At 37.4% G+C, this 12,047-nt stretch overlaps 2 protein-coding genes across 6 annotated transcripts in view; one reads left to right on the top strand and one right to left on the bottom strand.

Annotated features, from left to right (window-relative positions):
• The first annotated feature begins 758 nt into the window (after positions 1–758).
• LOC130668176 (protein transport protein Sec31A) lies at positions 759–6,513 on the top strand. 2 transcript variants are annotated; one of them, XM_057470334.1, is made up of 8 exons: positions 759–915; positions 1,128–1,339; positions 1,422–4,233; positions 4,342–4,434; positions 4,726–4,803; positions 4,883–5,131; positions 5,205–5,276; positions 5,844–6,513. In XM_057470334.1, the coding sequence occupies exons 2-8, from the start codon at positions 1,137–1,139 to the stop codon at positions 6,030–6,032; spliced, it is 3,696 nt and encodes a 1,231-aa protein (XP_057326317.1). In that variant the 5' UTR covers positions 759–915; positions 1,128–1,136; the 3' UTR covers positions 6,033–6,513. The 2 variants fall into 2 exon arrangements, with proteins under 2 accessions (XP_057326317.1, XP_057326318.1); XM_057470335.1 differs by lacking the exon at positions 4,342–4,434 and having other exon boundaries at positions 5,844–6,511.
• Positions 6,514–8,157: 1,644 nt separating this feature from the next.
• The window catches only part of LOC130668178 (histone-lysine N-methyltransferase MECOM-like), a 54,794-nt gene continuing 50,904 nt past the window's right edge, over positions 8,158–12,047 (bottom strand). For 3 of the 4 annotated variants that reach the window (XM_057470338.1, XM_057470340.1, XM_057470337.1), the window contains exons 7-8: positions 11,853–12,009; positions 8,159–11,776 (exon numbers count right to left, since the gene is read on the bottom strand). In XM_057470338.1, coding sequence (XP_057326321.1) covers positions 9,833–11,776; positions 11,853–12,009 — 2,101 coding nt within the window. In that variant the 3' untranslated portion in view covers positions 8,159–9,832. Of the gene's footprint in view, positions 11,777–11,852; positions 12,010–12,047 lie in introns of all 4 variants that reach the window. The other variant, XM_057470339.1, reaches the window with a different exon arrangement.

Raw genomic sequence — 12,047 nt, 5'->3', positions numbered from 1 at the left:
CATAGCATTTGAAAATCAGTATGTGCATTTTCATTATTTTTATGTTTTTAATTTTGTAATTCGTTAGTTCGTAATTTCAAAATTGTCTCACATCCGCTACTTTTCCCCATAAAAAATGATGATCCTGAAGTTGCCAGACAATTAAAATTTTTTTGATTTTCGTATTTCAATAAATCAATTGTAAAAATATAAAATAAAAATATGCACATGTAGGAAATTTAAAAAACTGCAGGTGCAATTTTTTCAAATATTTTTTTTTTTATAATTTACCGTCTAAAATAAAATTCAAAAATTATTAGACGTCTGCTAACTTCAGTATCATGAAAATTTCTGAATTTTTTTTTTCTACTAATTAATTACAAAAAAAAAAAAAAAAAAAAAAAAAAAATATACACATGTAGAAAATAAAAAAAACTATAGGTGCAATTTTTCGAAATATTATTTTTTTCATAAGTTAACGTTTCTTAAAAAATCCAAAAATTATTAGACGTCGGGTAATTTCAGTATAATCGTTTTATTTATAATTATTCAAAAATTTAAAAATTTGACAGCTGTCAGCTACATTCACACTCACATATTTTAAGGTTATTTTTTAAATTAATTTGAAAAAAAATTCAAAAAATTGTCTTTCAACTTCATGTCAATTTCATTTAAAAAACTTAAAACAAAAATACATGAAAAATAAATTTAAATTAAAAAAAAATATCATCAGTTGATAATTTGATTGTGTAAATAAAAAAAAAAGTGTAGATGTCAGTTGGTGCTTCAACCTGCTGTTGTATCTCTCGCCACGTTGGAAGAGTTGAGTTGGGGTTGTATTGCCTCTGAAAACAATTATCTGACATTTAATATTTTTATTTAACTATTCGTCTCCGCTACAAAAATAAACATAGATCCAGACATCTGTAACCACACGTAAGTAATTACTGTAATTAAAAGTAGTTGCTAAAGTAATCATCTATTTATCATCACCCAATCAGCATACGTGTCATTGAACTGTAACTTACTGACAGCAATTAACACCAATAATATTTTTCTGTGTCATTTAAATTATTAATCACGACCATTTATTTGAATTGACTCTGATTTATTTAATTAATTAATTAAATAAAATAAAATATTTACAGAATTTAAAGATGAAGGTGAAGGAATTATTGAAGACTGTCAATGTGGCCTGGTCGCCAAAAGACCAATACCCTATTTTATTAGCAGCAGGAACAGCTGCCCAACAATTGGATGCCAGTTTTAATACATCAGCCAGCTTAGATTTATATTCGCTTAATTTAGAGCAGCCTGGATATGAAATGGAGTCAAAAATAAGTGTACAGAGTGAGCACAGGTACTTATTATTGTTGATAATCATCTGTACCAGGTTATATTCCCAGTCCGGAGATGATAAAACTGATGATTAATTTTTTTAGGTTTCACAAAATAATTTGGGGAGCGCAAGGCTCCAACCCGGCAGGGATGATTGTCGGTGGTTGTGACTATGGTTCAATTAAAATTTACTCTGCGTCAAAAATGTTGTCCCGGGAGTCTGACAGTTTGGTGAGCAACCCGGACCGTCATACGGGACCAGTCCGCGCCCTGGATTTCAATCCATTTCAGACGAATCTTCTGGCTTCCGGAGCCAGCGAGAGCGAGATATACATTTGGGATATAGTAAATACCCAGACGCCGATGACACCTGGGACGAGGAGTCAGCCAGCAGAAGATGTCCAGTATATTCAGTGGAACAAGCAGGTCCAGCACATCCTTGCCTCGGCGTTTTCTCAACGTTGCGTGATATGGGATCTGCGTAAGAACGAGCCGATAATAAAATTGTCTGACGCGAACTCGAAAATCAGATGGAAAGTCTTGCAGTGGCATCCGGAAGTTGCTACGCAGTTGTGCCTCGCTTCGGAAGACGACCAGGCGCCGATAATCCAGCTGTGGGATTTGAGGTTCGCGACCTCTCCGCTCAAGACCCTGGCCCATCATCAGCGAGGAGTTTTGTCGATAGCTTGGAATCTTCATGACTCGGATCTGCTGCTGAGTTGCGCTAAAGACAACACGATCGTCTGCTGGAATCCCAACGCCGATGCGCCGAACGATCAATTTTTGTGCGAACTTACGCAAACTAATCAGTGGAACTTTGACGTCTCTTGGTGTCCTAGGAGTCCTGGTCTTATTGTGGGCAGTAGTTTTGACGGCCATGCTACTGTCTACTCTCTGCTAGGTGGACAGTCTCAGGCATCAACAGAAACAGCCAATAAAATTGTCGATTCTTTTCCTGGAATGGATCCATTCACTCAGGCGCCACCGGCAGTTCAACGGGAGGCAGCTCCAGCGCTGAAGAAAGCTCCCAAGTGGCTGAAGAGACCCGTGGGCGCTTCCTTTGGGTTCGGAGGCAAGCTCAGTATCTACGAGAAAGAAGTTGATGCCAACAATGCACTGACGCGACCCCGCGTTTTTGTCAGTCAGGTCATCACCAACCCGGACATGGTCCAGCGCTCGCAGGAGCTAGAAATGGCGCTCAAGAGCGAACAGTTCTGGGATTACTGTCGCGGAAAAGCTGACAGCACCACCGACGAACACTTCAAACGCGTGTGGAATTACGTCGCCGCTTACTTCAGCGAGGACATCACCAGAACCTTTTTGGACCTTCTTGGTTACAATGTACTGAAGGTCAATGAAAAACTCAAAAAGTTTTTACCTGAGGAGGACATAAATACCGTCACCGACGGAGTAGCGAAGCTGGAAACGAATTCTTTGCAAAATGGAATCGGGTTTGACGGCAGCGCAGCCTTCGACGCGATAGCGCAGCAGGAACAGAAGCGACTGACTCTTTCACCGAAGCCAAAGCAGTCTGCTGTTAAAATTAATACCTCTGACGACGAAGACGGATTAATAACGCAGGCTATTCTAGTGGGAAACATTGAAGCCGCGGTGTCGCTTTGCTTCGCCAGCAAGCGATACGCTGACGCTATTATTCTGTCTATGGCTGGAGGTCCCGATTTGCTGGCACGCACCCAGTACCGGTACTTTGAAGAACACACTGGCTCCCTTAATTCACTGATTAATTCTGTGGTCAGCGAGAACTGGGTGGAGATCGTAAACACGGGAGACATCACCTGCTGGAAGGAAACACTCGTGGGTATTTTCACTCACTGCAACGGCGAAGAGTGTTCGGCTCTGTGCGACGCACTGGGAGACCGATTGGCAAAGGCTGACGACCCGGTTCTAAAAAAACACGCCCAGATCTGCTACGTATGCTCGGGTAATTTAAATAAAATGATTTCGGTCGCCGAGACTGACATCCAGGAGACTGTCGAGCTGGTGATGGTGATGAAGCGCGCGTTGGAACTCCAAGGAGTAAAAAGCGTTGAAATTGACGGCAACATTGCTGGAGTTCTGTCTCAGTATGCTGAGACCCTGGCCAGCGAAGGAGACCTCGAAGCGGCTTTGAATTACGTCGGCAATGGCCAGGACCCGCGAATTGTTATGCTGAGAGACAGATTGTACAAAGCTTTGTCTTACTTGCAACCCGCCCAGCCGACACAGACTCAGCGTCCAGCTCCAGGACATCTAGGACACCAGCAACAACAGCAGCAACATCAACAACTGAACCAAATCCCACAGAAACCAGCGCAAAATTACTACAACCCTGTTTCCAAACCAAACTACCAGCCGACTCAGTCCTGGAATACGAACCCACTGCAAAATTCCTACGTCATGGGCCAGCAAGTCCCAAGCATGCAGCCTGCAAGCCAACCATCAGTAAATTTAACCTACGGACAGCCTCAAATTCTTCAGCCACAGACTCCACAGCCTCCACAAGTTTCTCAGCCCCCATCCAGTGGAAGTCAAGCAGGATCGCGGCCATCCAGCGTCGGCCCGCAGTCCAGACCCAAGTATATGATCGATCCTTCAGTCAAATCAGCTCCTTACGCCGGATATCAGCAGCCGTACTCGCCCCAGGTTCCAGCTCCGGCTTTCAATCAAAATTCTTACCAGTCCTACGGTAATTATTCTTCGAATCCCTACGGGCAGGAGCAGACCGAGCAGTTCAAGCCCAACATCATGACACCGGCTCTCCCTGCGAACCCTCCGTCTATTTACGACCCCAGAGTTCAGCAACAGGCACCTCAGGGTCCACCACAGAGTCAGTTTAATAACGAACCCGCTTATCAGCCGGGCGCCCAAACCGCCGGCTGGAACGATCCTCCCATAGCTAAATCTACTCGCGCTCAGGTAATTTTATTATTTATTTATTTTTCATTAAATTACTTATCAATGGGTCCAATTAATTTTATTTTAATTTAATTAATTAATTATTTAATAATTATTTAAAATGATTAGCCAGTTTTGGCTCTGTACTGCAAAAAAGAAATATCAGCGGAACATGCGGGTACCAGAAGATGGCGAGCAAATAAGCAATCAAAGAGTACTCAGGTAGTCTGATAACTTTGTGGGTGATATGAAAAAAATATAAAATAGTGGAATGTTTTTATTGGGTGGTGACTGATTCATTATCATGACCATCAGGTTTTATTTACGTACAATGTGTTAATGAATATTTAACGCAGCTTTGCATAAAAAATATTTATATTACTATTTTTTTTATTATTTTTTTTTTACATGCCGAGCATCGCACGAGGGAATCGTGTAGAGGATCATTGCATTTTAATTGTTATTTAAATAATTAATTAATTTTAGATTTTAATTTATGGTTCGATGTTACAGGCTCCTGTTGAAGTGCCGCAGCAGAGTCCGATTGTCCATCCGTTGTTTGGAGCCGCACCGCAGCCAGAATTTAATAATGTGAGGACAATAATTTTATTTAATTAATTAATTAATTGATTGATTGATTGATTAATTTGTATATTTATTGTACTGATAGCCGATGCAGTCGGAGTACCATCAAGGCCCGCCAATGAGTAATTATAATTACAATCAAGGATACGGTCAGAATGTGATGAACGAAGGCCAGTATAAACAATTTGAACCCATGAAACCTGCGCAGGCGCCTGAAGTCGCCAGGGAAGTCGTGCCTGAGAAACCTAAACCGCCTATACCTGAAGAGCATGTCCACCTGAAGACCATTCTTGATGAATTAAAAATACAGTGCTACGAAACTGCTAAAAACCCGGTAATTAAATGGATTAATTAATTTATTAGACAATTTTAATTGGATTTATTTTATTATTTATTTTTTTTTGCAGGCCATGAAGAGAAAGATTGAAGACGTATCGAAAAAATTGGAAGTTCTTTACGATTGTCTTCGCGAAAATACTGTGAGTTTCATTTTTTAAATATTTTTTTAAAAGAATTTGTTTATATTTTTAAATATTGGCGGGAAAAATTCGAATGACGGAGTTCTGGAGTTTTAATAAAATCTGTAATCACTCAAAATTTTTTGCAGTAGACTAGATGATGGGCATTCTACGGTTTTCGTGGCACCGTCAAATGACCGCGAATTCATATAGAACTCAACAAAATAAGACTTTTTTAAATAATAAAATTTTTTGATATCTCGCTTAGTTTTCGAGGAAAATGGATTTTAGGAAAAAATGTGATTTTTTAAAAAAAGTGAAAAATTTCATAGATTTTAATATCTTCGTTTTTTTTTTTGTATTTTTTTCCAATAACAAAATTTAAAGATGGAAATTTAGAAAAAAAAAATGTCTAAATTAGTCCATTTTTGAAAAAGTTACAGCCATTTGAAAAAAAAGTCTTATTTCCTCAAGTTCTACAAAAGTTCGCGCTCATTTGTCGGCGCCATGGAAACCGACTTCTCTAGATGATTGATAGAATAAGTGACTTATAAAATAATGATATTAATAATTAATGTTTTTTTTTAGATTTCCCAAAGTACTTTGCAAGGATTACATCAAATTTCTCAGATGATTCAAGCCGGCAATTACACAAATGGGTTAGCAATACATACGCAATTAGTATCAGGACCAGATTTTAGTCAAATTGCCTCATTTATGCCGGGAATTAAAGTTTTATTACAAAGCGCACTTCAATTAGGAGTTTACATTACGTAAATTATTTAATAAATACATTTATACATATTTTATATTTTTTTTGGTAACAATAATTAATAATAATAATAATAATAATAATTTTTTTGTTGACTTTGAAGAATTTTCTATACGGGGTCAGCAGAGTCATTTAATAAAATGATTTCTTCGGGCTTATAAATACCAATTATTATTGATATTAAAACAATTTTTTTTTGTAATTAATTAAAACACTAGATATATAAGTAAATATAACTGTTAATATGATATCATAAATAATATAATATAAATTTGTTTTGCTGTCAATTATAAGTATTTTTTTTTTTACAAAAGTAAAATTTTATGAAAAGTTCTTGATAAGTTCGTTGACTATAATTATTTTAAAATAATTATTCTGTTGATTTATTCGATAAAGATATCGTGGAGTCACGTTAATTTTGTTAATTAATTTTTTTTACAAAAATTGTGGTGTAATTAAAGAATATGTGAAGTTAGTTAGGATATAAATTAAGTAAATAAAATTATATATGTAAGTAAAGCCAAATTATATTAAAAAATTTTTTAAATAAATTACTGCGTATCCATTACGCATTTTATTTGCTAACTTTTTTTTTTAATCATTTCATTATTTAATCGTTGGATTTTTATTTATTGTCAAGTCCCTATTGTTTATTTTATTACAAAAAAAAAGTAAGAAAAATTATATAAAATGTCGAACAATGGCAGAAAAAAAATATTAATAATAATAATCAGCAGTCGTAATAATAATTAATATAATTCTTGAGACAAATGAGTTTTAATAAAATTATTAAATTTAAATTTTGAAACTTGGCGCCAAATTGGCGTTACTTCGCGGCGTCGCTGTTGCGCGTCGCTGTACTCACCGTTTAAATTTTTGCCAAAGTAGGGGGGAGGGGTCGAATAAATCGCAAAATCGATTGTTTCGTAATCAACTGATGGTTCGATAGCGGCAGTCAGTATCATCGACAACTTCAGTAGTGGTCCAGATCTTTCTTTCTTCTTTACGTTTGAATTTAAACAGTAGTGCAGTGGCGTCGTGTAATTATACATCAAATTTTTTGCTTTTAGTTATTGTTTAATTAAAATGTGCAGTGTTATGTTAATTTAAATTGTGCAAAGTGTCTGTGGTGTCGTTAAGTGTCGAGTGTTCAGTGCTAGTGTAAAGTGTTGCTGATGGCTGATGCTGATATCTTCCTAGATCCTGAGCAAAATCATCTGGCATCGTCTGGTGGGGAAATAGCAGTCAAGTGACGCTTTTTAGCTGCGATACACTTGAAGCAATTTAATTCAAATCTCCAAGTGTATTAGGACACCCTTCTGCATATTATTTTCCCGCCAAGGTTTGTTCAAACACTCAAGTGTTTTTTTTAAATATTTTTCTTCCATATTCTGCCGCCATTTTATTTTAACATACTAATTTTAATTAGTCTCCAATTTTTAATAATTTATTTTTCAAATATTTAAATTTTCCGCGCAAAAAATAATAATAATTAATTTATTAATTCCATATATGGCAACGCTTGACTAGAGTTAGAGCAATTTCCGAATACTCCCGAATACTCCCGAACACTCCCTTCGTAAAATTTAAATTGTGCATAGTGTCTGTGGTGTTCGCAAGGTGTCGCTAAGTGTTCGATGTTCATGATCCTGAAATTGACAGACGATCAACAATTTTCGGATTTCTTTTCACTGCATCAATTACAGAAAAAAAAAATGCACATATAGAAAATTTAAAAAACTACAGGTGCATTTTTTTCAAATAATTTTTTTTTATAACTTATCGTTTTGAAAAAAAATCAAAAACTTATTAGACGTCAGCTAATTTCAGTATCTTAAGTGTTCAGTATCCAAGTCGCGTTTTTGCCACAACCGCCTTCGGCCCGGGTCGGCAATTACACACATGGGGTCACAATGTCCCATTTTCTTCCTTTTATATGTAATAATTTTTTTTTTTAACACTTTGTGATCGTGTTAGAATTATTTTGATTATTTTCCTGCTGAAAATTTTTTTTCAACTGAATTTAAAAAAAAACTCGTGTCAATAAATAATAAATAATTAAGTATTTTTTATTTGGGTCATATTAATAATGGAACAAGAAAAATAACGAACTTTAGTGTAATACTTTAATCAATAATGAATTATAATTTTTATAATTAATAATAATAATGAAGTACAGATGCCTTTATACAATATGTATAGATAAACGAAGTCGTGATATAATTTTATTTTTATTTCATTAATATTTAATATTTATTTATACTTAAACAATTTGCAAGATTATCATTATTTATATTTTTATTTTATCAATTAACTATAGAGAAAAATCAGAGATATGTTTCAGTTATTTTCAAACGATAATTTTTTTAAATTTCATTAATTATCAGAGTCGCTGCCTTTTAAAAATTTTAATTAAAAAACCAACAAATAAAAATATTTATTTATGTTTATTCACGATGCTAATTATTTAAATTTATGCACAAAAAAAAAGATTTTTTTGCGCGAAAATATTTTTACTCGCCCGAAAAAATTTTTGCATCACAAATCGAACACAAAAATTTTTTTGGAACAAGAATGGACTTTCTCCCGCTACTTGGCTGTGATGAAGTCCATGATTTTGCACTCGCGCATGCGCAGTGATAACGTAGAAAATTTGTAGTATGAAAGATTATTCTTTTACAGACGACTATACAAGAATACGTCAAAAAAATTTTTCTTATAAATTTAGACAGCGCTTTCTTTAATATTCTCTCAAGGCCGGGCTACAGTAACCGAATTTTGAATTTTACTTTTCTTTTTATTTATTAATAAATTGTTGGTACGGAAATTTTTATGGCTTCCGAAAAAATATCTGAGACACTTTTCAGAAGATTTTCCTCATTCGAGTCACATAATTATGCAAGACTTAATTAGGAGAGTAAAATTATGAAATTCGGTTATCCCCCGCCCCGACTTTTAAAATTTACTAAATATTTCACAGTTAAAAAATTTTAATTGAACTTAATCGTGCAATTAAAATAAATTTTTGATTAACTTTTAAAATTACTGTGCACAAAAAAAAATTTTTTTTGGCGCGAGCAAATTTTTTTTCGTCAAGAAATTTTTTGCTCTCTTTTAATAAAAAAAATTTCTCGAGACAATTCAAAATTTTTCGCGCCAAAAAATTATTTTTTTCTGCATTACTTTTAAAATTTCCCAACAAATCACTAGTTAGTATTTCACTATTAATATATTTATTTATATATTTATATATATTAATAAAAATTCATATATTTATATCTTTATCATTTATTTAGATTTATGTAAAGTATATATATGTCTATACCATATATACTTTATATTTATAATATTTTACATTTTAACTATAATTTATAATTTGTACAGTTATACATTAATTACATTTCATTAATTAATCAATTAATAAATTTATTAATCAAAGTCGAGTCCCAGGTGGCGGGTTCACTCGTCGCCATTTTACAAGTTAACCAATTATGTTAAAAGTTTACGATTTGATCGTGTTATCACCTTTCAATTAATTAATTATTATTAATAGTCATTAACTTATTATTCAGTCGCTAAACGATATTAATAACAATCGTTAAAAAAAATTTACGTGTAGTCATTTTTTATTAATTATCAATAATAACATATTTTCAATATTTCTGTAACTATCTAACCAAAAAAAGCTCGCGAACAATTAATAATTAATAAAATTAATGAATCATATCACCTTTAAGGAGTACGAGTAAGCAAAAATAATAACAATAATAATGACAATAATTAATTATTAATATTAATCTCAAGACTATGTCGAGATTTCGATAACAGGCTCAGCGGTATTATTGTTAAGTAGTTCCTGTTTGTTTCTGCACTTTAGTTCGTACTGTTGAGTCGGAGACTCTTTACCCTCGACTGATAACGCGTCGGTTTCATCCAACGGGGAGACGCCTTCTTCGCTGTACTCGTCGTCGTCGTAGTCGGGCTCCTTGCCGTCGAGTCTGGGCGGGAGGTACGCGGGATGGGTCAATCCGTAGCCGCTGTCGGTTCCGTAGGTGACCTTGCCCATGAAAGATCTGATTTCGTCGAAGTAAGTGTCCTCGCGCTCGTTGTCGTTGCTGCTGCTTGGGGAGTCCGCGACGGAGACGACTACGCTGCCGTCGTCGGCCTCGTGCTTCTTGAGGTGCCGGTCTAGGTTAGTCTGCTGGCCGAAGCATCTCTCGCAGAGGGGACACTTGAAGGGTCGCTGTTTGTCGTGGATGTTTCTCACGTGCCGCTGGAGGTTGCTGGAGATGCTGAAGGATCTTTCGCAGTGTTTGCACTTGTAGGGCTGCTCCCCGGTGTGCGTCCGCAGGTGCCTGGTGAGGTTGGCGCTCCGGGGGAATACTTTGCCGCAGAATTTGCACGAGTACCGGTCTTTGACTTTGCCAGAGACGTGGTGGTGGTGTGAGTGCGGGTGAGGATGGTGTTGGGACATGACGTTCTGAAAGGGCTTGACGGGAAACGCACCGAGAGGCGTACGGGAGAGTAAATCGAACTCACCGCGAGCGCCGCTCAGCCCGTTCATGAGATTCCCTAAAAAAGGAATCCTTGGAGGTCCGAATGGGTGCAAGGGTGGCAGTAGACGTGACTCGTTGTGATTCGGTGGTGGAGGTGGCGCTGGAAACCCCGGAAACGTGCCGGTGGGTCTATACATCGCTTCCAGAAACATGGGATGAATTGGTCTTGGGTAGGCCATTGGTGGAGTCGGCGGGTTCTCGTGATGAGAAACTCTAGGACTCGGAGCCTTAACCTCGATCTCCATTTTCTCGTCTTCTTTCTCTTGTTTGACTGGTTCTGGTTCTGGTGGTGGACTCGGCGTCTCTGGCGCAGCTATTTTAGGCTTCATTACCCGAAGATCAAGTGGTTGCTCAGCTTCCCCTTCGCTGGAATCGGTTTCCAGTTTTCGCTTGACTACTTTAGTTTCTTGGATCCGTTTGTCTTCATCGCTGTCTGGAGTAGGCGTCACTTGGACTGTGGGCCTTGCTGGAGAAGGTCTGAATGTCGACGTAGCTTCTTCAGCCATTGAAGGAGATATTTTGCTAGACTGGGGCGGCAGCTGCGGTGGAGTGAATCGTTCTTTCTTAGGACTGTCACAGCGTTTGATTTCTTCTTGGTGCCGAGGCGACTGCTGAGGTTGCGGTTGCTGTGGCATTTGCTGAGACTGTTGCTGGAGTTTAGGAGGGAATAGCAAAGGAGTATTAAGAAAACTCGGTGCATTAGGAAAGAGTCCCGGATAAGGAGGCATCAGATTATGAGGATAAAATGGCAATCCAGGTCCCAGTTGTTGACGTTGATAAACGAGGAAGGGATTTGAAGACGTCGCCGTTGGTAGTTGGGGCATCGCACCAGGTTGTCTTGGTCCTGTTGGTGTACCTGGTGCTGAAGTCGAGTCGCAAAAGCGTTTGTGCTTAGACAGGGAAGTTCCGGTACTAAATGACTGGCCACAGCGGAGACAGTTCTGCTGCATGCGGCAGGTCGAGTGCATCCGCTTGTGTCTGCACAAGTTTGAGAACTGGGTGTACGCTTTGAAGCAGACTTCGCACTGGAATGGCTTGACGCTGCTGTGAATATGAGTATGCTGCTTTAATCCTGAGCTTGTAGCAAAAGTCTTGCCACACTCGGTACACGCGTGGCTGCGAGCTCCCACGTGGTTCGTCCGGATGTGTCGCTGGAGATTCGATGGATCTGTGAAGACCTGAGACGTGTTTGACTATTAGCTTTGGAAATGCTTTTATCGAATTTGTGGTCTTATTTTAAATTTAAACTAGTATGGGAGTGATCATTACCTTTGGACAGTTCTCGCAAGGATACTTCCGTAGGTCGCCGTGGATTATTGCCCGGTGACGTACAAGCAGTGGGCGCCAGGCGTATGCACGCGGGCAGCTGTCACAGATATGCTGGTCCGATGGGTAACGATGTCCTGTCACTAAATGGTTATCTAATCTGTAATTTAAAAAAATTCCGTCAATACAAGTGATTTA

The sequence above is a fragment of the Microplitis mediator genome, chromosome 5 (assembly GCF_029852145.1).
Source record: "Microplitis mediator isolate UGA2020A chromosome 5, iyMicMedi2.1, whole genome shotgun sequence".
NCBI lineage: Eukaryota > Metazoa > Arthropoda > Insecta > Hymenoptera > Braconidae > Microplitis > Microplitis mediator.
This window is presented reverse-complemented; position numbering and strand designations above follow the sequence as displayed.

Excerpts from the sequence above, each read along its gene's own strand:
- LOC130668176 (XM_057470334.1), top strand. The coding sequence starts at position 1,137 with ATGAAGGTGAAGGAATTATTGAAGACTGTCAATGTGGCCTGGTCGCCA. Across the intron at positions 1,340-1,421 it reads AGTGTACAGAGTGAGCACAG|GTTTCACAAAATAATTTGGG; the intron begins GTACTTATTATT and ends TAATTTTTTTAG. Across the intron at positions 5,277-5,843 it reads ATTGTCTTCGCGAAAATACT|ATTTCCCAAAGTACTTTGCA; the intron begins GTGAGTTTCATT and ends GTTTTTTTTTAG.